General features: G+C 40.9%; 1 protein-coding gene across 2 annotated transcripts in view; it reads left to right on the forward strand.

Moving 5' to 3' along the window:
* SATB2 (SATB homeobox 2) overlaps window positions 1-26,481 on the forward strand; it is a 136,151-nt gene that overhangs the window by 44,317 nt on the left and 65,353 nt on the right. For both annotated transcript variants that reach the window (XM_069860669.1, XM_069860670.1), the window contains exons 4-6: window positions 13,869-13,995; window positions 16,083-16,206; window positions 20,943-21,045. In XM_069860669.1, the coding sequence (XP_069716770.1) occupies window positions 13,869-13,995; window positions 16,083-16,206; window positions 20,943-21,045 (354 nt within the window). The remainder of the gene's footprint in view (window positions 1-13,868; window positions 13,996-16,082; window positions 16,207-20,942; window positions 21,046-26,481) is intronic.

The raw sequence follows: 26,481 nt of genomic DNA on the forward strand, positions 1-26,481 counted from the left end.
GATTTATTTTTGTAGAGCTGGGAGGAGGTTGGCTGTCGTTCAGAAACGGGAGCAGTGCAGCGTGGGTGGGAGGAGGAGGGTGACAGTGATGTGGAGTGAATGAGCAGGCACTGACCAACAGAGCTGCTTGCTATGAGGAGTTCTCAGCCAGGGTTGAAAGCGTCTCAGGGATGGTGATAAGTCTGAGCTCTGGTTTAGCAGGAAAGAAAACCTATTTATTTATTAGTAAAAGTTAAAATTACTTTCTTTGTACAGAAGGTGGCCTAAAGGGCTTGCAAAAAGGTGAAGACCATATTTTGCCTGGGGCAGTTTTGATGTCTCACTGAGGATGAGGGAGAGTGTGCAGCGTTCTTGCCCATCACCCTGTCAAGTCTAGCTGTCTCTTGTGATAAACGGCATAGGAAATTCTCTTTCCCCTACTGGCAGAAAACACCTCAGCCCTGATAACAGCATAAGTTTGCAGTTCTACCAAGATTGCTCTAAGTTGTGACATTTTGTTACATTTGCTAATTTTTCCCTTCAATATAAAATATACTAGTACGATGCTTGAAATTGGTACCTCTGTTTCATTGTCATTTGTAAAAAGCTTGTGTTAGCACAGCTTAAAGAGTATTTCCATTACAAACTGTTCTGTTAGTTCCTATAAATTAACAGTTCTTTAGATATTACCAGGTGAGGGACCTCCCTATCTTCAGTTCCCATTGGGCAAGCAATGAAAAGCATTTCACCTCAGGGTAAGTAAAGGAGGTAACAGAGAGGCCAGTCTTTTGGGCCAACAGCAATAAAATAATCCTGGTCTAGAAGATTGGGTAGAACTTCATTTTCAGCATGATTTGATTGAACAGCTTCTCAAATTTCATGAGAGCAACATGTTTGGTCTAGAACAGCGTATCTAAAGGAAGCTACTTCTCACAAAATCTTATCAATTGCTCCATTATTTATCAATTTTATTTAGTATTTAAGACTATTCTCCTAGGTTACAATTTTAATGGTGTGGCTTTGACATTTTACATCTACACCACAGTGGTGCCTGGTCACACTGACTGGGACCCTTATTGTGTGAGCTCTGACAACGAGTTATTCTGTGATAAACTGTAAACTACCTGGGGACCAAGAGAGCTGTTTTAATGCTGATATGCTCTTCTGGTTGATTTTCATCCACTATAAACTCAAATGTGAAATGGAGAAAGAAGGGTATTTATGGGGCAGTGGATTTTTCTAGGTGGACGTGCATTATGACAGGTGTTTGGTCCTCACTTAGAGTGCTGCCAATCAATAAGAAAAGCAGAAAAGCTGAACTGCCCCAGCCCAGAGAGCTATGAACTTGGAGAAGTGCTGGAGCATTCCACGTGGTGGGTGTGCTACATCACCTCTTTACTCCATATACGGGTTTGGTTTGGTTTATTTTTTTAACTGATTAGATATAGAAGACATTTCAAATGATTCTGAAGTCTCAATTATTTCAGTAATTTAGACATTTCAGACTTATGGGAAAATTCATTAGTAATAACATTTCTATTTACTCAAAAAGTCTTTATTTCTTTGCAGTTTATACCTGTCTTAAGACCTGTAGTACGAAACAACCAATAATGCTGCATTTTTCCAAATGAACAACAGATTTTGCGGGAGTAAAATTGACTTTCATTAAGATGCAGATACCCACAGCGCAACTGCCGTCCCACCACCTGAGTGAGTGCCAAGAGCAGGGAATAGTTATTGGCAGTGGGAAATTACTGTGTCGGCAGAAACCAGATTGAGGCTTTTCCTCCAGGGTGACCTTTGAAATCAATCAGATTGTGAAAATGGTAAACCTCTGAAAGCTGCCTCTTTGTGTTGTGCTGTGCTGGTAGTGCTGAGGTTTGCTCTGGTTCCCCGTTTGAGTAAGGAGAGGAGAACTTATCTGGATTATCGGAGGGACATTTTGCCTGTTCTTTCAGGAATTCACGTGCATATGGTGTGTTCACTTTCCTATATAAGACTTTGAGAAGTTACTTTTATCTTGTTCTCTCCTTTGCTGTGACGTCGAGATCCCCTGTCAATTACTGTGCATTTGTGGTACAGAGGAGAGTGCTGGCAGCAGTGCACGTTGTACCTTACGGTGAAATGCATCTTTGGTTGATTCTAGAGATTTTCCAGTATTGGAACTATGCTCTGAATAAGGCATCATCCCAGTGTGTCTTTAACAAGAATACCCAGACCTGTGCTCCGGCTTCTAGATTCCCTTTCTGATTACACTGACGTAGAAGCCATGCATATGTGGGCCTAAGACACCCGGGGCTTTGGGAGATGATTAGAACTTACAGCCTTTCCTCCCTTCTTTTCTGAAATATCAGTGTGGGGGATTTTTTAATCTCTTTGCATTTCAACAGGGGAAGTAGTTTAGGTAAGAGAAAGAAGTGGTGACAGCACTGAGCTGAGGAGGAGTAGAGTTCTTGAGTAGAGATTTGTTTAATACTGGAGTGTTGGTATTAAAACAGCAGTGGCTTTCACCAGAGCCCTCACCGGGGCTGTTGTGATAACCTGTCTCTTAAGGTGTCTGCAGTGCCACAAAGAAAAAGAGGCCTGAGGGCACTGGTGTGTTGCCTTCCAGCTTGGGGTGTTGTGAAGCTCCATGAGCTACTTACAGGAGGATGGATCTCAGGAGGTACTAGAGTTCTCCACCAACTCATGCGGGTGTTTGCAATGTCATCAGTGCTTGAGACCTTATTAAGTCTTGCAATGTCTGATGGTGTCCATTAAACTCCTGCATTAGCTGGGGTAGACTTAATTTTCTTTGTAGCAGCTCCATAGATTCTTTATTCTGTGATTACATGAGACTCTTAGCTGCTACATAAAGAAGCTGGAAATGCTTCAAAGCATGACATGCTTGTGCTGCCTTTAGATCCAAAAGGTGAATTACTCCTTCCAGCCTTTGCCAAGTGCACAGAAAATAATCATTCAAATTAAAAAAAACCCAAACCAGTGTTTTCTGTCTTTCAGTCTTTCCTTAGCAAAGTGACTAATGAAGATGAGAATACTAACAGAATCCAAAAAGGATCTGGTGGCTTTGTAAGGAAATAGCTTCAGTTCTAGGAAGATGTGGGCTAAGAAAACAAATCTGGGTTCATCTCAGCATAATGTGGGCTCATCAACAGTAAAAGGGAAAACTGGTTTTTTTCTGAATCTGGTAACAGTTCCTGCTTGCTCTGAGTCATCTCCTGTAGTGGTGAACTCGGGTCTTGTTTTTTTTTTATCCTTTGTTTTCTGTTGATAGGAAATGCAACATAGTTCAGTAACCAGCAGAGCTTTATTTAGACTTGTCAGAAATGCAGAATTGTTTTGCTCCTCCTTCGAAAAAGAGGGAGATTAGAAACCTGAGAATCAGGTTATCAACTGAAATGAGTGTCATTGAAGGAAACATTTGTATTGAATTTAACTGAATGTATCTGAATTTACAGTGCTGCCCAAAATAGGGACTACGATTATCAAAATTATTTTGAAAAGAAATATTACAGCCCTAAAGGTACTATTCTGTCTCTCTCTAGTAGATCAGTTTGTAGGGGAAGAGTAAGGTTTGATCACAGTAATGCAGCTACAGAGAGCCAAATTGCAGAGGTAACAGCAAACATATCTTTACGTATTGCATTCGTGTTGGATTTATGGAAGCAGTTGTTCGGGGTTTTCAGCAAAGTCCTCAATCCCTCTGTTTCCTCAGCATTACATGCTGTTCTATCCAGCTGGTTAGATGCTGCCCTACTAGTTCTGCTGTTGTTCTTGGTTTGGGTGGTTTTTTTTTTTTTCATGGAAGTTAAGAACTGAATGTCTGGTGGGAGGAAAGAAAAGACAGAAGGCAAGCCAAAACTAGTAATTTACTGAAAAAAAACATTCTGCTAGTCTTCATGCAGTGTAAGAAAAGCCCCCAAAGACACAAATCTCTTAGAAAAGTAAGAGATTAAGCTGTTAAACTACATACGCCAGAGTATGAATCTGCATTCAGTTTAGGGGTTTGTGCAGCACAGCATGCTATGTGTCCTAATTTTTCTTTGGACTTGAGACACATGAATTTTCAAATCTACTTGTAGTTGACTCAACACAAAGATAGTTGGCTACTGTATGTCTGCAGCCTGAGCCAGACTTTCTGTGCTCTCTGTAGTTGTGTTACTGTGAGTAGGCAGGATATTCAGATTCATACAAGGCCAAATAATGTCTGTAGGCTTAATTCTAAGCCTATTAGCCTCTACAATGTCCTATTAGCAATGCTCTTTTATAACCTTTAAAATGTGTTTTGTGTATTCAGTTGCAATGCCATGTTATTGTGCTTTTTTCCTGCTCAGTGTGCTGTCTTTCCATATGAAGCTTATAGGCAAGCATTGAAGCCGGGTGAATTGAAGGAGTTTGGGGCACAAGCGTCTTTTAAAAAACAGATAGAGGTTTTTCCCCAAAGAAGGAAAAGATCTTCTGCCTTTCCCTCTTTTCTCCAACCGAAAACATCACAATCCAAGAAAGGCTTCTGGAAGCGGGGCACCAAAGGCTCAGACCCTGGTTCTTCTTGCTGGAGGTGTTGTGAGGCAGGTTGTGTTGGTGGTGTTGAGCTAGCAGGAATCAGACAAAGGAGGTTGGGAAGCAAACGCTTGTGTAAATTTCTGGTCCTTTTACTCATGTGCAGCCTCTTGTAGGTCATGAGGTATCAATGCCAGGCATCATTTGTGGCTATTCAAGAACTTGGTCAGTAAAGAGAAGCACTGCAACTGGAGTACACTTGCATTCACGTTTCTTGGCAACTGAAGCAAATACACCAAAGCCCTAATTTCCAGCCTGTAAGGCTAAGGTAGAAGCACATTACAGGTCCCCACTAGCAGCATCTTCCTATGCTGGCTCTCTGGGATGCACCAAATTATAGTGTGGAGCTGTGGTCCCAGTACCATGTTGGGGGATGGCAGAGAAGCAGACAGCGTTTTGCCAGGGAGCCTGGGACTTGAATAGAAGCAACTGCTGTCCAAAAGGGGCCATGGTTGTTTTAAGATGGTAAGGCAAACAAAGTAGCTAAGGAAGCTCTTTAATCAAAGAATAGGCTCAGTTGTGTCCCTCGTGGTCTGGATTTCAAAGGTGTGCAGCAGCTGCTGCTCCCTGGGAGCAGGCATAGCCTTTGCTCCTGTGCCAGCTGAGCAAGCTCAGGTACTCCCAGTACTCAGCTGGGAAGGATCTTACCATAAGAAAAAACTGCCCAGAGGAGAAGGATCTGGGGGTGTTGGTTGACAGCGACTGAACATGAGCCAGCAGTGGCCCAGGTGGCCAAGAAGGCCAATGGCATCTTGGCTTGGATCATAAACGGCGTGACCAGCAGGTCCAGGGAGGTTATTCTCCCTCTGTACTCGGCACTGGTGAGACCGCTCCTCGAATCCTGTGTTCAGTTCTGGGCCCCTCAGCACAAGAAGGATGTTGAGGCTCTGGAGCGAGTCCAGAGAAGAGCAACGAAGCTGGTGAAGGGGCTGGAGAACAGGCCTTATGAGGAACGGCTGAGAAAGCTGGGGGTGTTTAGCCTGGAGAAGATGAGGCTGAGGGGAGACCTCATTGCTCTCTACAACTACCTGAAAGGAGGTTGTAGAGAGGAGGGTGCTGGCCTCTTCTCCCAAGTGACAGGGGACAGGACAAGAGGAAATGGTCTCAAACTCGTCCAGGGGAGTTTTAGGCTGGACATTAGGAAAAAAATTTTCACGGAAAGGGTCATTGGGCACTGGAACAGGCTGCTGAGGGAGGTGGTTGAGTCACCTTCCCTGGAGGTGTTTAAGGCACGGGTGGATGAGGTGCTGAGGGGCATGGTTTAGTATTTGGTAGGAATGGTTGGACTCTATGATCCGGTGGGTCTTTTCCAACCTGGTGATTCTATGATTCTAAAAGCAGGGGTTACCCAAAGGACAGTAATTTCATACAAAAATGGGGAGTGTGCCATGCTTTGGGCTTTATGTGGGACAATAATAGTGAAGGAGTGGGTGCTGCAACGCTGTGGGCACTGGGGCTACTGAATAACGCTGCTGAGAGAAGTGGCCCAAGGGCGATGGTTCATCTCAGGAAAGGGCATCCTGGTGGAGGGTAAAGTTGAACTCTAGGGTGAAGGGCAACTACTAAGAGCTGCTTAATATCCTGGTTGAAGTTTCAAGACTGAGAAGACTTATTTTTCATGCTGTGGAAATGCATAGGAGTGGATCTCTTTCTTAGACACAAGAGAGGAAAAGAGGACATCTCTCTCTTTAGTCATATATTGCTTCTTATTGTCCAAGGTACATGCAAACCTATCCCAGAAATACCAAAGGAGAGATGTTATGCAGGGCTAAGTTTGGTTTTCCTCGATAAGGGTAATAGTTTTAAAAGCAATATAGAAATATTTAAAAAATACTTTTCTTCGGTAGTCTTTTGTAACTCCTTTGCTTTCTCACCCTTCTGTTTGTTTGTGGTATTCATGTTTTATCACATAACAGTTTTAAAAATAATCCCCTGAAGTAAATAACATCAACGTTTTTGGGGTTTTTTTTTCTGTTCCTTTACCAATTATTGGCTGTTTTTTTAAAACAGAATAGGGGGGAGGAAAATCAAATAAAGACTTCCAAAATAACAAGCTTCAGAAAATTTTATTTAATTTGTGGGTTCATTCTGTTCTCTCTCTCTCCCTCCACCTCTTTTTTTTTTTTTAAGAAGGTCTTTATTAATTTAGTCTAGTAACTTAGTGCCTATATTAAATTAATCTAATAAAAGTCAGAGTCCTCACATAACATTTCCCAAATGTGAAGCAGCATCTATTACACGAGGGACAATCTTTTTACAGTGAAATGTAAACCCGATATGTAGAATTACAAGGCATCAAACTGTTTGTTGTGTGTTATTTAAGTCAAATACTCAAGTACCGTCATGCTGAAGGAAAGGAATAGGCAACACTAACATTCAAAAAATTAAAAGCTCAAACTAAGCTTCATATATCAAAGCGATTTTCATCAGTGAAAGTACTCTGAAGTTCAGCAATTAAATCTTGTAACTCTATCTGTTGATAGTTATTCACATCCATGTTTCTATCAACGCTTTAATATATAATCATAAAAATATCGTATATAATCATGTAAATAAATGGTCTGCATCAAAGTCTGTGTATTGATACAGATGTGCAAGCCGGCAAGGCTGGGTACGGGTGTTTAAATTGAGGTGCTCATTGTGCACTGCACAATTTCATCTTGCAAACCACCTTTGGCCCACGTGGTCCAGGGCGGCATCTGAAACGAGCACTAGCAAAAGCCTCCAGCAGCAGCAGCTCAAGGGCTTTGCAGTGCCCAAGCTTCAGGTTGCTTGGCTGTCCCTTCCCCTTGGGCGAAGGTCTCCCGTGCGTGCCGAGCCCTGAAGCTGCACAAGGCTCATCAGCTGAGGTGGAGTGTTTGTCATTCAGGGAGTGTGGGTGTTCCTGTTGATTTGTCGATGTGTACATCACAGTGTAATCGCATAGTTTATTCCTGTTCTCTCACTGAATTATTTATTATGGACTGAAATGAGGAAGTAGGGGGATTCTTTTGTATCGGCATAAACATAGGATTATGTTCATTGTGTGCTTTCAATCACTAAATCACCGACATGTCAATTGGCATAATACACTCTACCTCACGGGGATGTTACAAAGCTTAATTAATTAATGTTTTTAAAGTGCTTTGGGATCCTCTGATGAAAGGCGCTTTAGAAGTGCAGGGGAGGATTATGCTGATTATTTTTCCCATCTATTACCCCAATATGTCACTGATTGAAATTCAATAGAATAATATAGGCAACCTTATAATGATGGGTAGAGGCAGTATAATATTTTTTGTATATCCTTAAGTGCTAGAAAAGGCTGCTCAATAATATAATACAAAAATAAATATAATCAGAGTATTTTTTTAATTGTTCCCATTGCTTTTTTCTCCTTTCTGCTTGAAAAGTCATTCCCTTTGCTGGATTAGCAATAATAACTACAAATTATGCCTTTATGTTGTTACAATTTGATGATACACTGTACACAGGGTACAGGTTGGAAGCACAGGCAGAGTTATTATGTACCACAGGGTAATGATTTCCTGCAAACTGATTTATGGATAAATAATTCTATGTACTTATTACATGGGACAGACAGTTTTTAATTTCTGTAACAAAGCAGAGCTGAACAAAGGAAAATTACATGCTATAGTATAGGGACAAGATGGGTCTGGAGAGGATAAACAAATGCAGTCAATGTCACAAGAGCCTTCCCATCTTGTAGGAGCCTGGGCCAGTTGTGGCTGGTAGATAAATGGCTTGATGGTCCTGGAAGCAGAGGTTTTAGTAGGGGTTTCACTGAGGTCTCTCCCTGGGACTTGTAAAAGGAAGCTAAAGTGTTTGAGCGCTACTGCTAACTTGCAGTTTCTCCTGAGTTTCTATTGTATTGGTAAGAGATGCTGTTAAAAAGTAAGATATTTAGACAAAACTATTTGGTTGAACTCACAGCACGGCAGAAAATGTTGCTTTGCATTCTTCTTTGTCCTTGCAGTCAGCAATTCTCAGGCTGTGATCCTGTGGCACAGGGAACTGAGCACTGGGACATTTGGGACAGCTCTGGGACAGCCACAGCCCTGTGAGGCACGGCTCTGGTCTGGTATAACTCTGCAGATTCAGATTTTCTCAACACATTTCAGAGGAGCCCAGGACATCTGGTGCTGGGCTGAGCACTGCCTGTTCCCTCAGCCTTCCTGCAGCTCTCACAGACACCGTGGTCTTTGCTGTTTCTGTCTGCACAGGCACATGTTCTTGCCTGCACTGGATGAAACTTGTGCTGCTACAGCCTGCAGCACATTAGTGAGCGTGGAGCTGTCGTGTAAGAAAGAAGCTTTGCACTTCTCCAGTTTCCAGCCTGACTGTGTCCGCCAGTCCACAAGGAGAGCAGTTGTCTGCTTTAACATCTCACCCTGTATGAGTCTCAGCAGGTTACTTTTGCTTATGCTGTAGGAAACAAGAGGCTTTGGTGTTGTACACCAAGGATTCAAATGTTTTGTCTGCTTAGTGTTGACAAATGCTTTTCTTAACAATGTTTTATAAGGAATCTGTCTCTCTGCTATCCTTCTTTTCCGCCTGTAGCCAAAGAACACAAAATTCTTTTTCTTTCCTTCTCTGTACATATTTGGCAAATATTACTTACAATTCATTTTGTAGCCGTCTCTAGAAAAGTGTTGAGTTGCGGGTGGTGGTGCTGATAGGCACTTCCAAAATGTCCTTCATTTGATCCTGTGACTTAATTTTAACCCTAGCAGATTAGCGTTTTAAATTAATTGCATTAATCCTGTATGACCTACCTACAAGTGTCCATTTAAGATGTAACCTGGGTATGTTCCTAATTTGTGAAAGGTGAAATTGGGAGTCTATTCGTGATGGGAGCAGGGGATGGTTTGAGAAGGGAGCCAGGGGCAGCCTGAGGCATGTTCTGATCATTTTTGCTCTCTTTAGCTGCAAGAAAGGAATTTGAAAAATTCTCTATTTTAAGAATCTGATTTTCAGTAGCGGTGTATTGAAGCATCTGTGAGATGCCCCTGTAATTCTCATGGGACTATCCAGATAAAAAGTTAACTGTGCAGGTGGCTGGCAGATGCAGGACCCGGACCTCATTCTCTTTATGATAAAGAAGTGTCCCAGCTCGATTACGAGTTGCATGTATCTATATCTGTATTCTAATCCCCAGATGTGTTAGAATGAGTCTACTGCGTGGTAGCCTTTCTGTTTGCAAAGGCAAATGAGGCTTCCAGCCCACATAGGTAAATAATCTTCTGGGACAGTATAAGCTACATAATAATGAAAAGGGTTTGCCAGATTAGCTGTAGTTTTCTAGGAAAACAGCTTTTTGCCTTTTACTTTTTGTTGTGTTCCTGATTAACATGATTATTCTAGAAGTGCACTTCAGCCCCAACCTTGCCTTCATTCAGTTCACATCTCAGTAGGGTGAAGTCCTAGGAATAATCCCAGTGCTTTGGATGTGTCACTCTTTCAGGTGATACTGTAAAATAAAGATCATAAAGATCCTGTGATGAGTTTTGGTAGGTATAGAGGTCAGCAGTGATGCAGCTGGTCAAGCCTACTGCTCTGCCTTGCGTAGTTATCACTTTCTTCCCCAAAGGAGATGGATTTTTAAATGAAACTAAATTGAAAGTGCTCTGGCAGGGTGGCACATCATTGGCATAGGTGGAATGACAGCAGTGATTTGCAGTGGTTGTTGAGGATGAAACAGGCGCTTGAGCTCACAGAGGTTTGGCCCTAGTGCGCATTGGCTTTCTTGTGGGTGAAGGCAGTTATGCCAATTTAAAAATAGGTTACTCTGTCTTTTTTTCCCCACCTGCATTTTGATGAAGCTTTTAAGTAAAAGACGTGCCTGTAGAAGGACATGCTGTTCGAGAACCAACAGCCAGCATGGATAGAGAATCTCTTCTAAGATACATATTGAAAAAAAATTGTTTTGAGAAGTCTGTTGGGTCTGTTTTGCTGTCTTTGACTGACTGACTGGCCTTGGGTGCATTCAGCCATTTCTAAGTGACTTCTTGAGAGCTGCTCTAGCATACGACCAGTTCTTGAGTGTGTTGAACTTCCCTTTCAAGAAACTCCTACAGGAAAAGAGTCCCAAAGGATCATCAATACGGGAAAGAGAACCAGAATCATTAACAGAAGAATTTTATGAACTCATGGAAAATGTGGTTTTGGATCTCTCTTAAGCAGTCTGATCTGCTACACATTATCCACACAGAGATTGGAGAAGGTCTGATCTGGATATTCGTTAATAACACAGTGACCTTTGCTCATTCCTGTCACCACTCCCAAGTCTCAGTTGCGCTAGAGCAAAAGTCAGGCCAGTTAAAGTGAATCCTTTAAAGGCCTGAGCTGTACCGTCTGCAGTTAGTGAGAGGAACAAAGGGAAACATGTATGTGGATGCGACTCCAGGCTGTTCCCATCTCGAGCTTGCTGTCACGCTAGAAACACCCAGTTCTTGATAAGAAGGGACCTCTTTAGGGGGAAGATTTCGGTTGACTCAGATTTTCCTCGGGAGTCATTCAGAGATGTCTTCTAGTGTGCTGAGAATACGTTTGCTCAAAAAGCTGGCATCATCTTCTCAAATGCAGCCCAAGAGTTGCCTTAAGTATAGTGTCAGTGCCATGAAATAAACCACCTGAGAAGCCTGCTGAGAAGCTGGACGGAAACCATGGCTTCTGGCTATCATTTCGACCAGCTTAATGTGCTCTGGAAAAAAAAAATAATTCACACATCCTATCACACCGGCTGAAAAAACAGCGCCCATCAGCAGTGGGGTTATGCGGAGTAAAGGACTTGCAGCAGGTGTTCACGTGCAGAGGCGCTGAGCATTATCCTAACACCTGTGTTTGTCTAAATCCAGCCAAAATAATTTCCTCTGCATTTGTAGAGGAGGATTAAAAAACCCAAACATCTCCCTAACTTCCAGCAGTAGCAGAGGGTTCATACAAAGCAATTTTCATAGCGTTTCCCATGGTGCACTGTGGCTGCGTGGTGGGGTTTCTCTTTATCCTTTTTTTAGTCTGGGGACACCTTTGGTAACTTCAGTGACCCTGGACTGTGTCTTTGTTTCTCACCAGCGTTGCCAGGCCTGAGCAGTTGCAGATGGTGTGCTCTGTGAGTGCTTTTCTCATTGACTAAAAAATAAAGCCTCTTGTAAAATATTACCAATTTAGATGTGACTTATGGGGCACATATGATGCTTATTTTTTCAATTACATGAAAACTTGGCGTGGTTAAACATAGGAAGCCAAGTGTTCTGTGAAGCTGTTACAGATTTCTGGATTCTTAGGTGATATTGCCTTTAAATTATTATATAGCAGAAGAGAATGAAGGAAGTCAGCATCTAAACTGTGTTTTCCCAGCATGTATTTCACTCGGTGGACCCTTGATGCTCATTTCATGACTAATATATGCTGTACTATATGCATTTCTTGTTGTCACCAGAGATAACATTAAGTAAACTATCCCCTTAAGAAAAACAGCTTTTCTTGGCAAGTGGAATATGACTCAAGGAGCCAGCACTGGAGACATACGGTGCTGTGAATGAGTGCTGTGTGTTACTCTACTGGATCTGAGTCCAGGCACTATTTATACTGCAGCATATTCAGCACCAGATTGTTAAATCTTAATACTGAAACAGTGCATCATTTAAATGTTTTTGTTCTGTTTATGCCCCATTTTCAAGCATTGGTTTTCAAGCGGCACTTAACTAACTTTTTGTTTCATTTGGACAAAATCTCCCCTTGCCTAAAGCTTTCTAATTTGCTCTTGAAATACGAGCCTGTCTGTACCAGCATGTTGCCGTGAAACTTTCTGTCATTGAGGACAAACTAGGTCACTTCCAGCTTCTTCAGTATGTGGTGACAGAAAACCTTGGAAAGCAATATGTCAATGGTAAATGCAGAGATTTAAGTGCTACAGAAAAGGAGTTGTACTAAAATTGTTCCCTCTTCAATTGTGTAGGAATGGGAAGGAAATATTCCCTCACGGATGTATCTCGGAATCATTGTGTTCTGTTATTATCTTGGTGCAAGAAGCTTTGTTTCACAGTTTCAGAAGCGGTATTTATTTTATGATCCCGTTAGGGGGATCAGAATAAAAGGCCTCGTCCATTTATTTCAGTTTCATTATTTCCAGAGCTGGTGAAGAAGTGGGAGCAGAACGTGAGGAGGAGAGGGCTGAAGTTTCTGGTCATCACAGCATCCTTCCTGATACCCAAGGAGGGTTCTTGGAGCTCCTATTATCACAAAGGATGTAGTTTTCTTGTGTACTAGTGTATTTCTGGCAGTAGAGTTTACAGATGGTCTTTTTGAAGATCAGAAAGCGTATAAGCAGACCTCAAAAGACATCGATTTAAATGGGAGAAAAGGCGATTGGTGTCTTGCAGGCCTGTGCTGAGAAAAGTTCTATGAGCAGAACAGTGGGTCAGTGGGAACATGCTGGAGCGGGGAATAAAAGCCATAATTGCGATCGTGCAGAATAAGACTGAACTGCTTTGCTCTCATGTGAGATAGCACTGTGGCTTTCTTTGTTTGGCATCTTCCTGGAAGTCATTCCTGGGTATTAGTCATTGTTTTTGGTGTGGGTGGGCCCTCTGCAATAGTCTAAACAGAAATAATACCCCTGCACCAAATGGTTTACCATCCAAGTTTACCGTCTTTGTGACAAGCTCATCCAGAAGAGGTGATGATCCCTATTAAAGAATGAACAGAAGTAGGAATAGAACTTGAAGCATTCTTCTCTGCCCCCACAATGCTATTTTGGATCTGTGGTCAGCAGCTCACAGTTGTTTTTTTCACAAAGAAAAGCAACCATCTGCATAGTGCAGCTCGTAGCTGGGAGTAGACTCTTCCTACTTGGGGGTTTTCCAGCGCCATCCGTCCACATGGGCAATAATCGTAGCGTGCTTAGATTGTAACTGTGTGCTGGAAGCCCACACATAGGAATTTTCCTCTTCAAGTCAAACCCAATGCATTTACTTACTGGAAGGTTTTGTAGACGGCAAAATCAGGACGATAGGGTATTTAAAGCTTGTTCTAACTTAGAGAACTAGGTTTTAGTGGGATGATGAAAGATGTGAAGGGAGGAAGCCTCCTGTGCTTCCTTGGATTAATTTAAGAGCCAGGAACATGTCAGCAACTCTGCTTAAAATCTAAAATCTGTTCCTACTCTTCCCCATTGTTTGCTTCAGAGTCAGTACAACATATCTTTTTAAGCAAGGCTGCAATAAACCTCAAAGCAGATCTTGTATCTTGTGAACAAACAGGCTTATCTAAGGATTTAGTAAGTGGCTGATAAAATATAAAGTCTGATTTTTTTGTTTTCTTTTCAGGAATAATCAAGCTTGGGAGGTGGAATCCCCTCCCTCTCAGTTATGTGACTGACGCACCAGATGCGACAGTAGCTGACATGCTACAAGATGTCTATCATGTTGTGACATTGAAAATCCAATTACAAAGGTGGGTGTTTCTGAACATCTGTCCTTCTCTGTTCTCTGCGCTAGTCTTGCCTTTATAGCTTTACTACAGAGATTAGCACATCCTGTATTCATTAATTTCTGGTCTTTTGAAGAAATGAAATGAAAAATTAAGAGAAGGGTGGGTCACCTGGCAGCTTTTTGGTGCATGTTCCAATAGGTTTTGTATGTTTTCTTAAGCAACAACATCGTAGCAGAGAGGGGAGTGGCAGAAACTCAATCAAGTGAAGATTCAGAGCCTTTAAAGGCATATCTTTCCACAATCCCTAATTTAATGAATTCTTGAGGCCTTATTGTATCAGAAAAATAAACTCCTTGCCTTTTTTCCAGGGACTGTGTTGTGAGAATCCAGGTCTTCTACTGCCTATTGCTGAGATAGGAGCTTCTTGGCTTTCCTTTTTTTCTCTAGCGATCTTCTAAGCGGACAGGTGAAAAGATGAAGAAGGGATGTGTTGCTGCAGCTCTGTCTGGCATTTGGAAAATATTTTCCTGTCCTGAATGCTAGTTCTGATTCGCAAAGCAAAAGCTCCTGACACTTTTACACTTACATGCTGTTCCTTGCTCCCTCATATTCTTTCTCCCCCTTTCTCTTTATTGGCCTTCAAAAGAATCCTTAAATAGTTTCTGATGTCTGCGTGTATGGCAATGCTCTAGACGTTGCACAGTCTGCTCTAGGTCCATGGTCAGGACATGTCAGAGGAAAGAAGGAAAAATAACAGACAGACTGCAATAATTTTCCTAGAAGTTTTTGAAGCTGGATTTGAACAGAAGAAGGGTCCATTGGGACATGCGTGTGTGTCCCTTTTGGTGGCAGGTACATACCCTCCAATTGTTCAGTTCAGTTTGAAATTTGGAGGTAGTTGGTGTCTCACTCACAACAGCAACATTTCTTTCCTGTTACATCTCTGACAGAGCTTGGGGTTTCCAATTTCCACTAGCAGGCCTTTCTTTTGTTTTATGTACTGTTTTAATTTCTCAGCTAGACTGCATCTCTGCAGCATAACTGTAAAAGAGCATCTAGAGCCTGTAGCTGCTATAAAACTGGAGTGCAGTAACTCATATCCTCAGAAGTATGAGCTACCAGGAGTCCATTTAGCCTACTGTCACATCTGTATTACTCGAGGGCATCAACCCAAGATCAAGGTCTCACTCTTTATCTTCAAAGTGCTTGAATGCCTGGATGCTGTGTAAATAAAAGATAGCCCATAACTTTGAGATAAAAATGGTCATTGACTACTTGAACTCCTTAAGCACAACTGAACTTTCAACCCTGAGGGTGAAGCCAGGCTGTATAGCAGAAGGCAGAGCCACCTCAGAGGTTGACTGGAGAGCTTGTAGTACATCTTTTGGGCACGAAGCGCAATGACGAGCTTCCCCCAACTTTCTGATGTGCTTCTTGTGTCTGTCCCCATGCATGTAGATACAGACCATAAGCTTGTTAAATTAAGAGGCACAAGTCAGGAAGACAAAAGCTTCACTATGTATGCAGCTCTTGTAGAATGAAAGTGAGGGTGCTCTCCACGTGACAGATGTTGGGCATATGGCTTAGAGTGTCTCTGAAAAGTGCTTGGATACTCCAGCAATGAGGCTGTATAAGAACCTGTATAAAATGAAACTAATTTTTCAAAGCCTTGCCTCCATGCAATGAGAGCCCTTACTGTTCAGGGGTTTTGTTAGTGGCAGTGTGACATACATGTTTATTTTTCTGCACTAGCAGGAGTATCTTTCTCAGTTTGGAGAGGATGGCTTTATCCAGCCATTCCTGGGGCTTGCTTTGTGCAGTTTCTTTGCTCTCCAGCAGACCCCCAGAGGGAATGGTTATGCACACACGTAATACTGTAGTAGGATCTTCTGTTGTTCCTGCCGTGTGCTGTCATTCTTTTGGTTGACCTACATGTCTTCTGGGAGTCAGGCTTGGTGGGGAAGATGGGAGAGACACGATGATGGGCTGGCTAAGCAGGAAACTCAGAGGTTATGCCAGCTGTTTAAAGGTCTATAGCACTTGTATGCAAAGAGTAAGCATCTGTTAAGGTGATGTTTCTATCTACTTTTTGCTTTCTGTTCTAACAGTTGTTCAAAGTTGGAAGACTTGCCAGCAGAGCAGTGGAACCACGCCACAGTTCGCAATGCCTTAAAGGAACTGCTCAAAGAGATGAATCAGAGCACATTAGCCAAAGAATGCCCTCTCTCACAGGTCAGTGTTTTTAACAGGCAAAAAGACAGAATTACAGCATCTAAAGCTCATATTTGTTCAGTAAAGGGCTTAGACTAAACAATTCCATAAATACCAAATCAATTTATTGTTTTCTTTAGAAAGAAGAAATTCTAATTAACATGAAAAAGAGAATCTTTATACCATGTTTTCTTAGTGAGTCGTTAGGTGGAAATTGTGAATGGATTGGGTTGGTTTTTACCATGCTGTTCAGAGATGTAAATTCTTTATTTAGATCTATATGTAACCCTTTGACAACAGGACTGATGATCCTCACATGCAAGATTTGAGTGAATTCTTCCCACTAGCAGAGACCTGCCTCCCACACTAACCCACAGGTAGCTCTCATCAGCCTCCAACTATTAACAGTTAACAGTTTTTAACAGTTGTGCCCCAGTTTCTAGGAAAGAGCAGCAAATAATGTATATGTGTTTACGTTAAAAAAAGAACAAAAACTCAGTCTCATTCTCCATGACTACTTCAAAAACAGCAGTGATGTCATGTCTAAGACGGTAAGACAGAGGTTCCTACAGATATCATGAGCTGTATTTGTACTTGAGGTTGTCATAATGAGAGACTAATAAAATTTTCATGACAGAGTCCTTCTTGCCTTTAAAAAAAATAACAGAAAAACACTTCAGTACCCAGACCAACTAACTTTGCTAGGAGTGACAAATATGTTGCCTTCTAAAAAATTTATTACAATCATAGGTTAACCTGTTGATGATATCTTAAAAAAGTCAAAACATCAGTAATCCCTGCTTGTTAGAAATCCATTACTTTGCTAGCCTGTATCCAACATTTTTTCTCCTGTTGTTGCCCATCTTGCACTGCGCTGTATGCTCATCCTTCAATTCATGATTCAAAGCCTCTGTGAACCAAGAGAATTATTTCTGTGTAAAACCAGCACAAATTTGCCTCACTGTGTTTATGATTACAACTCCAGGGAAAGTGCGGAGCTGAGATACAGAGCAGAACTTAGATCTTTGAAATTGGTAGGAATTAGGTTCCTCATCTTCCTTAGCCATGAGGCGTCTGGAGAGCTAACAGGAATGGAAAGGCTGGGTAAGGAAAAGCCATGTAGCTTGCCTTATTTACTAAAACAGTAGCAGTAGCTCTAGATATGCACAAAGTGTAAGTGTGCTGAATATGAAAGTAGTTTTCTTCTCACGCAGTTTAAGTGTAATTTCTTTAAATAGAATTATCTGTGGAATCTGGTCAGCTAATGATGATTGCAGCATATGGTTGTCTCTGCCCAGTCGTCTTCAATACCCAGTGTAACTAAACTATGCATCATTTCACATGCAGAATTCATTTGTTGTCTGGGTCCTTTTCCTCTCACTTCAGTTTCAAAGCCTACCAAGTGGAAATGCTGCAGTTGGTTTACTCCTTCTATAGCCTCAGTCTGAAATAGATTTATTAAATTACTGATGGCAGGACTGTAGCAGCAAAAATCCTTGCCCTGGTGTTTATTTAGTGGACAAAGCTAAAAGGAGATCCTTTGGTAAATAATTGAGCTTGCTTACTTTTAGCAGAGGTGTTAGTGACCTTCAGTAGAGACTAACTCTTGAATTGGGACTGCAAGAATGCGGCTTGTATTATTATTATTGATATTGCCGTGAAAAGTTTCAGTCTCTTTTGTTTTGGCTCACAAAATGTGAAAGATACAATGGAAGGTTGTATAGGAGCTGTCTATTACCGTCATCTGAATATGCCTCTAATACAATTCCTTCTCCCAAATCAGTTTTAAAAAAATATCGTGCCAAATGTGAAATGTCATTACAACCCCCTTGTGGTTAATATATTATTGACAGCAGCAAATTGCAGAGTGGTCTCTTAGGAGTCAAACTGCAGAGTAAATGCTGCTGTTTATTAATGTGTTCGCAGTGCCTCAAGTACAGAATTGGAGAGGGGCAGCGCAGGGAGCTCTCGCTCCTGCCAGCGACTGTGCTCCGTCTCTGGTTCTCAATGCCTGAGCTCTCCGTGCAGCCCAGATGGGGATTCTGATTGCCGCTAATGGGAAATGTAATCATTCACTTTGATTTAAAATTGTTCTGGTTTTTTTCTGCTAGGTGTATTATGTGGCTGCAGCTTAGATACCCTTAGCATACAGCTCCTTTTCAAACAAATAAATCCCAGTTAACCAAGTGGGTGAAAGGGAGGCAGGTCGGGGGGAATGTGTGTGGTAGAAAGTAGTCCGATTATTTCAGCATTTCCATCTTTGCATAGAAACCTCTGTCTTTGCTGTATGTTGTATAACTCATTTCAGCACTGACTGTGAATTTTGTCTTTTTGCTGGACGAAGATTTCTTGGGATGTGAGCGCATCCCATATTTTTCTCCTTGAACTTAACTGCACCAGATTTTCTTTGTGTGCATATTTCTTAGCTTCTGGTCTAAGTTTTCATTCAGTGTGGCTGTCATGGCCACACACATATCAAACATGACTTGCTACTTCATCTAATCTATTCCTTCTTTAAGGATTTTCCCAGGAATAATAGGTGTTATTTAGAATTTGCCATTATTCCTTTTTTTTTTTTTCCCTCTCCCTTCTGAATGGATATTTCATTTCTGCAGACTTATCAAGATTTCTAGCACAAATAGCCCTAGGACTCCTTTCCATTTAATGGTGAGGATATGTAGTTTGAAAGTCATTATAGTTCCTTCCCCAGCTCTGCTGTCAAGCAGTTGAAGAGAATCTGGCCTGGGATTTTTCACCAATGGTTGATTTACTACTTTATTTTACTGTTTAGTTTAAGCTTTGCTTTCTCAAATAAAGGTTAGTGGACTAATGTATTTTGTGATCTTTAATAGCCCTCCAATTTCAGTAATGTCTATTTATTGTGGAACTAGAGGATTATGGGGGACAGGGAAAGGAGGGGAAAAAAGATTGTTGCATAGTCAGAGCTAAACAATTTCCCCACTCTTCTTTAGTGACTAGAAATTTAACTAAAGTGACTCCAAAAAAAGGCACGTTATCTCAGCTTGAGTTTGTTCAAAATCCTTCCTTAGCAGGGGTTGTCTTCATGTCAAGCTTTCAGAATGCTATTGCTTGTTAAAATGACTTGGAGCAAGGGAGGATTTATGGGGAGGGAATTGCTGCTGACTGCCACAATGCTAGGTTTATGTCTCAAAATATTGATTTTAATTAGAAAATTGAATCTCAGTTTTAGAAATTGAAGCTGCCACTTAAAAGGCTCTTACTTCATAGCCTTCAGATTTTACTGCAGTGCGTCATAGCAGCCTTTGAGTGGGAAAGTTAACGTGAAAAAGCAGAAGAGCCCCTTTACTGAAAGTGGAATTACTTGTTGAAGAATGAAACTAATTGGCACCAGCCAGTTATCTTAAGTCTCTCAGTTTTGCTCACGTTAAGTCCCAAAACTGCTGAATTCAATAACAGCTGGAGTCCTACGATATTGCAGTGAATTGGGTAGAAGGCTTGATGAATCTGTAAGAAGGAGGGTATATTTTTGATTTTAGAGAGTTGTTAAAGTGGAATAAACCAATGTATATGATTTGTAGCTTTCCAGAGATGGCCAGGATCCCATTTTGCACAAGAGCCTGCAGGTCATACAGTGTGGCAGGGCTTTTTCTGATCTTTAAAGGTATAAGAAAACGTGGTTGCTGGAGAAGGCACATTGGCTCCCATGTGTTAGTGGTGTTAGGTTGCTTTTCCTTGCTGGAAATGTAAATGTGCTGGGAATGATTTGACCCTGAAAGAGTTCAGGGGGCAGAAGGAAAGCAAAATGTGATAAAGATGCCTCCTGTATAGAATGAATGAAGCGGGGTAGGGTAGGGAAGGAAGAACTCCCAGTGACCAGGCTCTTTCTCACACTATGGGCAGAAGCATCTGAGATATAAAGTGTCATTTTTATGGGTATCAGGTGCCACAAAACAGTTTTGCTCCTCACTGCTTCAGTTGGCTTGTACTAAGGGTCACGTAGAGGGAATTCACAAAAAGCAGAGAGGGATGGTGGTTAAGCAAGTGATATTTCAGTTTTGTTCTGCTTTTTTGTGAGTATTGGCTGTTTTGTATTGTAATATGTGTAGTTCCCTTCACTCTGAATGAAACTGTTAATTTCTCTTTTGGGTAATTTTTCACACAAGGGCTAATTGCACGTTTCTGTAAATTATATTAATTAAATTTATTTGCCTAACTGTTGTTCTTCAGTGAGTAGCACGGATGTTCTCTGATTCTTGGCTGTGTGGTCTTGCTGTGTTTGGAAGCAGAACAGAGACAACTGAAAAGCATTATTTGGATTATGCATGCTGAAGCATCTAATCTTACCTTTAGGATCTGGTTCCTAAATCGGGCTTGTTCTCACCCAGGTGTGGTGAGCATGTGTTCCCCAGCATGGTACTGCCTGGTGTTATGCAACTTTAGATTGTTAGATTAGTTTAGATATTGTAATATCACAAAGTAAAATAGAACTGCCCCCCACCCCCATCCTGAGCTGCAGGTCTCAGTCGAGGTTGGTACTGCATCTTTTTTGCATTATTATGCAAAACAATCAATATTATTTTGTAATTTTCATTAGGGCTGGGAACATAGAATGGAGAATAAAGCAAATTTTTTTACTCTGCAGACAATTCTTTTGGTTTTAAAGTCATAAATGGATGATCATTCTGCACCCGCATGTCATTGACTTTCTCTGGAAAAGATTTCTAATTGTGCAAGATATTTTAAAACACTTTTTGTCTTTCTTTCTGTACTTCCAGAGTATGATTTCATCCATTGTAAATAGCACATACTATGCCAATGTGTCAGCGACCAAGTGCCAGGAGTTTGGGAGATGGTACAAAAAGTACAAAAAGATTAAAGGTAAATTGATTATTTTTTTTTCTGGTGACTTGAACTTCTTGAACTTCTGCTGACAGTTTGAGATTATTTGCTTTAAGTAAAAGTGATAATAAGCTATAATAATATTAGTGAATTTGTCTGCAAAGAGGACACATTCACAGAACATTTGAAATTAAATCTGATACTTTACAAACAAGGCTGGTGTGAAAACACAGAGCACTTAAAGCATGCTTAAAATAACCTATTTAGCTGTGCTGAAAGATCAACTGTGTTTTGAGTTAAACTAAAATGTTTTGCAAAAACAATATTCTAGTAGCTCTGGATTTAAAAGTTAAATTGCTGTGTAAATTACCTTATTTGTGTTTTGTTCATGAAAGCGAAAAGACTGTCTTCCTAAGTTACACGTGCCCTCACTCTTTGTTTTCAATACCACTAAGTGTAGTGGCATTCCTGCCATGTTTTATTGTGTGGAATCCGGATACCAGTGGCACATTTCATGCCTGATTATTAGGAGATGTTGCTGAATAACAAGGTGCTTCACCCACTGAAATAAAGATGAAAATAATCCATTATTTGTATTTTCTTTCCAACGATGTTGTATTAGTTGGTTAGCAGTGCATGCCTGAGGCAGTAAAATTATTCTTGGTTAAGTTCATCCCACTCGCACCACTGAAATGTCTGATCACCTTCTACTAGTATGCGAAGTGATGTGACAAGCATCCATCATGTGTAGTTTGTGCTTTTATTCATCCTTTCCTTTGGGAAGGGACTTGCATGTGTACTGCACCATTTGTTTTGGTAGTTTTTTTGTTTTTAAACGTAGATATGCTTTGAGCAGGAGTTTGGGAGGAGTCAAAAGCTTTTCCACAATACCATCTGGCTCCTCTCTCCCCACATGTCCATTGGCCTTGGAGATTAGCTTTTCCCTGTGCTAGGTTTTTTCATAGTGTTTCTCTCTGTTACACCACTGAAGGGAAGATTCATTGTCTGGAAGAAGACACAGGCTATTTGTGTTGTTTCTGTCTGTGATCCTTTCCGTGGCCACGAAAATCATAACAGGATTCATAAGCATAATGCAGAGAGAGGGTAATGTCCTGTCCTTCTTGAGAAGCCATTGTATCTTTAGTTGCATAAAGATTAGCATCTTTCAAAAAGTCTGCCGTCTTTATCTTAAAAGGCTGGCGTAGATGAGCTATGAAAGGTTGCTTGTTTCCATAGGACAGACTAGAAATCTGCATAATAATACCATAAAGAGTCTGCTGCTTGAGTTAGGAACACATGAAACAAAATCGCATAAAATATCAGAACAAGTTTTGAGGCATCTGGTTTCCCTGTGTGTGTCTGGCTTGTGTGGAGCACACATGTGAGGCACCCAGCCCTGGGGTCTCTGGTGGTTAGATTTGCAGTAAAGGGAAAAAAGAAACCAAAGAATGTTTTAAGGTAAATTTTTGTGCATCTAGAAGGAAAATTGTTCAGGCAGAAGTGAGGCGATGATACAAATGAGAAAATGGAGGTGTTTCTTTTCACCTACTAAAATTATTTAGTCTAGAATTAAAAATCTTGACTGGAATTTTGGTACATGGCATCCTTATGCCAGATGAACTGAGTAGTTTCTCCTCTCTCAAAATTGCCGTTGTGGGACTTAGAAGTGTTTTGTTTCTTTTCTTTAAATGGTGTCTCTTAATAAAATATTTTTATTTGAAATGCTCTAGCATATACTCTTAGTTAAAAAACAGTCAAAGGAATCAAACAGCTTCAAGGTCATCACCATTCGCTTTTGCTTGCTGTTCTAGAACAGAGACAGGCTTTTCTTATTATTTGTTTCCCCTTCTTTTTTCCCAACTGGGCAAGGGTGCCAGTTGCAGAGGCACTGGAGGCCCTTCACTGTAGTGTTCTTAACTGTGGAGATGCCACTACAGCTTCTGAGTGTTTCTAGCACACTGCTGTCTTCCACTTTCTTCCATTCTTAGAGCATTGAATTCTTTAAGCTCTTACTCTTTTTTTACTTAGTAAGTGCACTGCTAAATTGTAAAGTGCAGTAAAAGCAGAATGAGACCTCAATCAAGAGGTCAAGGATCCAAACCCGAAGAGTTTGCCAGATAACTCTGTATCTGTGCTATTCAGAGGCGAAGCCAGTCGTTGCTGTTTGGAAGTGTATGTGTGTGTTAGTAGGAGGAGAAAAAAGGAAGGTTAAGGTATGTGTGAAGTAAACACAAGCTGCTATAAAGCAGTTCAAGTAGTGCTGATTCATCAACCGTATGAGTGGGAGAGAAAACAAAGAGTCTATGGCAGATACAGTGGTGCATGGAGAATAAACAGCCGTGCAACTTCAGGGCAGTAATCTAAATCCCCTGAAACAGGGATATTTCTGCACTTCATCGATGGTTTCCATTTCTCATCATCTCTGTTTTGATGAAATTTTGTTTCTTTTCTGTAGGCAGATATCCCTACGGGATAGCTCAGTTAGCATGCAAAATCCGTGACTTGAGTTACATGCTTCCGTCATCACATACTCCATTAATAATAGTTAAAAAAAGGGCTTAGGTTTTCCATGAAGGATGGATGCTGCAGTAATTTTTTTGGGGAGTTGTAATCTCGATAGGTTAGGTAAAACTATAATTAAGACTCTGTAGGACCATCACCCATAGCCATGTGTAACTCTAGAGCTGCTTATTAGAAAGTAAAAGCAAAAAAAACGATTCATATGAGCTGTGGTAAATGCAAAATAGGAAGGAGCTTCAAAATAACTTTATTGATGTCACAAACTAAATGCAGCCTACAGTGTTAAATGTGTTTCCTATTATCTGTTAATGTCTGTTTTAATAAAACAGTGGGAACTAAATGGTTGCTTCTTAATCAAAACCATGATTTCCTAAACGTAAGCTATGTGATTCTGTTACAAATTGCCACATATAGATCTCCTAGGTCAAACTTTTTTCGTTTCTCATAGAAATAAATAAACAGTAAAATAATTATACACTCTGGAAGATCAAAGTAATTACAACAGAAATCAGGCAAAAATAAAAAGTTCTCTGGAAAAGAAAAAAAAAGGCAAAGCATCAGGTTGCCGAGTATCTAGTTAATGTTTAAATAAATATAAGAAAGTGAACAATCAATAATTTGATATCATTAGCAACAGATGTAAAAGCTGTACACAAATGGAATTGTATCAAATCTCAAGTAAACATTCTCAGTGTGCATTCTGTTGAACTCACCAAAAAGACAGCTAAACTATTTGTGCTCCTAATTTAAAAGAAGTTTTTGGTTAGTTCAGCTCAGCATGGTGATTGTCTTGTGTCAAGACGATGCTAGTATAGAATTCTGCTTGAATGTTTTCTCCCACCCCGCCCCAGCCCCTTAAGGTTTTAAGACATTCACAGTTTATTCAGCGGCCCGAGAGTTTGTACACAGACAGATTCAGGAACTGGCTCGTGTGAGAATGGAGGCTTTTTGTCTCCTCCTGGCTCTGAGCCTACCTGGAATAGGATGTCCACTCTTTCCAGTTTCCTTGGGTTACACGTATCTGTTTGAAGAAGAGCAACAAAGCTGGTGAAGGGGCTGGAGAACAAGTCTTCCAAGAAGCGGCTGAGGGAGCTGGGGTTGTTTAGCCTGGAGAAGAGGAGGCTGAGGGGAGACCTCATTGCTCTCTACAACTACCTGAAAGGAGGTTGTGGAGAGGAGGGAGCTGGCCTCTTCTCCCAAGTGACAGGGGACAGGACAAGAGGGAATGGCCTCAAGCTGCGCCAGAGGAGGTTTAGGCTGGACATCAGAAAAAAAAAATTCACAGAAAGGGTCACTGGGCCCTGGAACAGGCTGCTGAGGGAGGTGGTTGAGTCACCTTCCCTGGAGGGATTTAAAGGACGGGTGGATGAGGTGCTGAGGGCCATGGTTTAGTGATTGATAGGAATGGTTGGACTTGATGATCCAAGAAATCTTTTCCAACCTAGTGATTCGGTGTGATTCTGATTCTGTGTTTGAAAGAGAGTTTGTATTAATATGATTCTAATGGAAAATGTATGTATTTAGGAAACAAAATCTTACAGAGTTTCTGTGAACTTCCTCTCCTCCCCAGGGATGTATGTAATCATTTGGGGCAGTAATGAAGCGGTCTAGTTTGTACTGTATTTTTTGTTCAGAAATTGCACCATGAATTATTTTAATATTACCATGAAAATCCCCTTTTAAACTCTACTTTTAAATATTTTTTTTGAGGGATGCAAGGCCTTTTGGCGCACAGTTGCATACATGACAGGGTTTAAGTGTGTTTAAAGCTACTTGAATGAAGAATCACAATTACCCCTTTTTAGGTTATATACTAATGGCTGCAATGATAATTGTATGGCAGTGCCATAGTCCAGTAGTTCTCAACCTGTCTTTCTCCTACCCAGTCCCATGGGGTTACTCCTTTCAAGCTGAGAACCACTCATTTGGTTTCTCTAGATGCTGAAGTAGCTGAAGTTTCAGCGGTGTTAAAGTTCAGGATACAAATAATTGTCTGAAAGGCTTACTTTAGTTCTTAATTTGATTAGCAAATACATGCGCAAATAAAAATAATACTTTGTAAGTAACTACATACGTGTGTAGATATATGGAGAGAAGTATTTCAGGGCTTTGCCATGCAACTCAGATCATTATCAAGGGATAAAACTTGTACCAGTCAACCTACTCATTGCCCAGTGTTTGAGGTTTGTAGTGCTTGGAGTATTTTTTAGTTCTGTTTCTCAATAGATATTCCACTTCCAAGTGTCATGCTTCCTATTTTTACCAGAAGGACTATCGCTGTATCACTGTATCAGAATTCTTTCACAACTGAAACTCTTCACTGGTGTGAATTTTTCTCTTTTTGCCTGATGACACAACTTAACCCAGTGGGAGGAAGTTAGGAAGGCAGAGGGAAAAATAAATACGTTGTGAACTTAAAAATAAAAAGACATATTTTCTTTGTCTGCATATTGAGAACATTTCATCTTTGCTCCTGCCCTCAATGGCTGTCAAAATAGAGCTTTCTGTGGATGTAAGTTTTTAGATTGTGGCTGTCTCAAAGTTTTTGTGGAACAAAAAGGTTTTTTAGTTTCAAGTTGGAGGTCTCTGTTAGTTCTATTTCAACAGATCAGGAATGTAAGAAAAATCTTTCATAGCTTCCTTAACTTGAGAATCTGCTTTGACTGCTCTTTGATTTTTCCAATATTACTGATTTGTTGTTTGTGTGCTGTTTTATTCTTCGAAGTATGTTTGCTTACTTCCCATAACAGATAGACAGAGCAATCTGTTTTACTTGTGATGTGTTCTAGAGGCTGTTGTAGGTTGAGAGAGGTTAGAAACAGGATTCAGAAGACCTCCCATATTTCTTATTTCCAGGCTGAAGTAACCAAGGATTACTGCACTGTGATAATGCCAGTGCAAGTCTGCAGAAAATTGTCGTTCTGTGCTTGGAGGAATAATCTGTAATTGTTCCTC

Source organism: Phaenicophaeus curvirostris, chromosome 7 (genome assembly GCF_032191515.1).
Source record: "Phaenicophaeus curvirostris isolate KB17595 chromosome 7, BPBGC_Pcur_1.0, whole genome shotgun sequence".
Taxonomy (NCBI): Eukaryota; Metazoa; Chordata; class Aves; order Cuculiformes; family Cuculidae; genus Phaenicophaeus; species Phaenicophaeus curvirostris.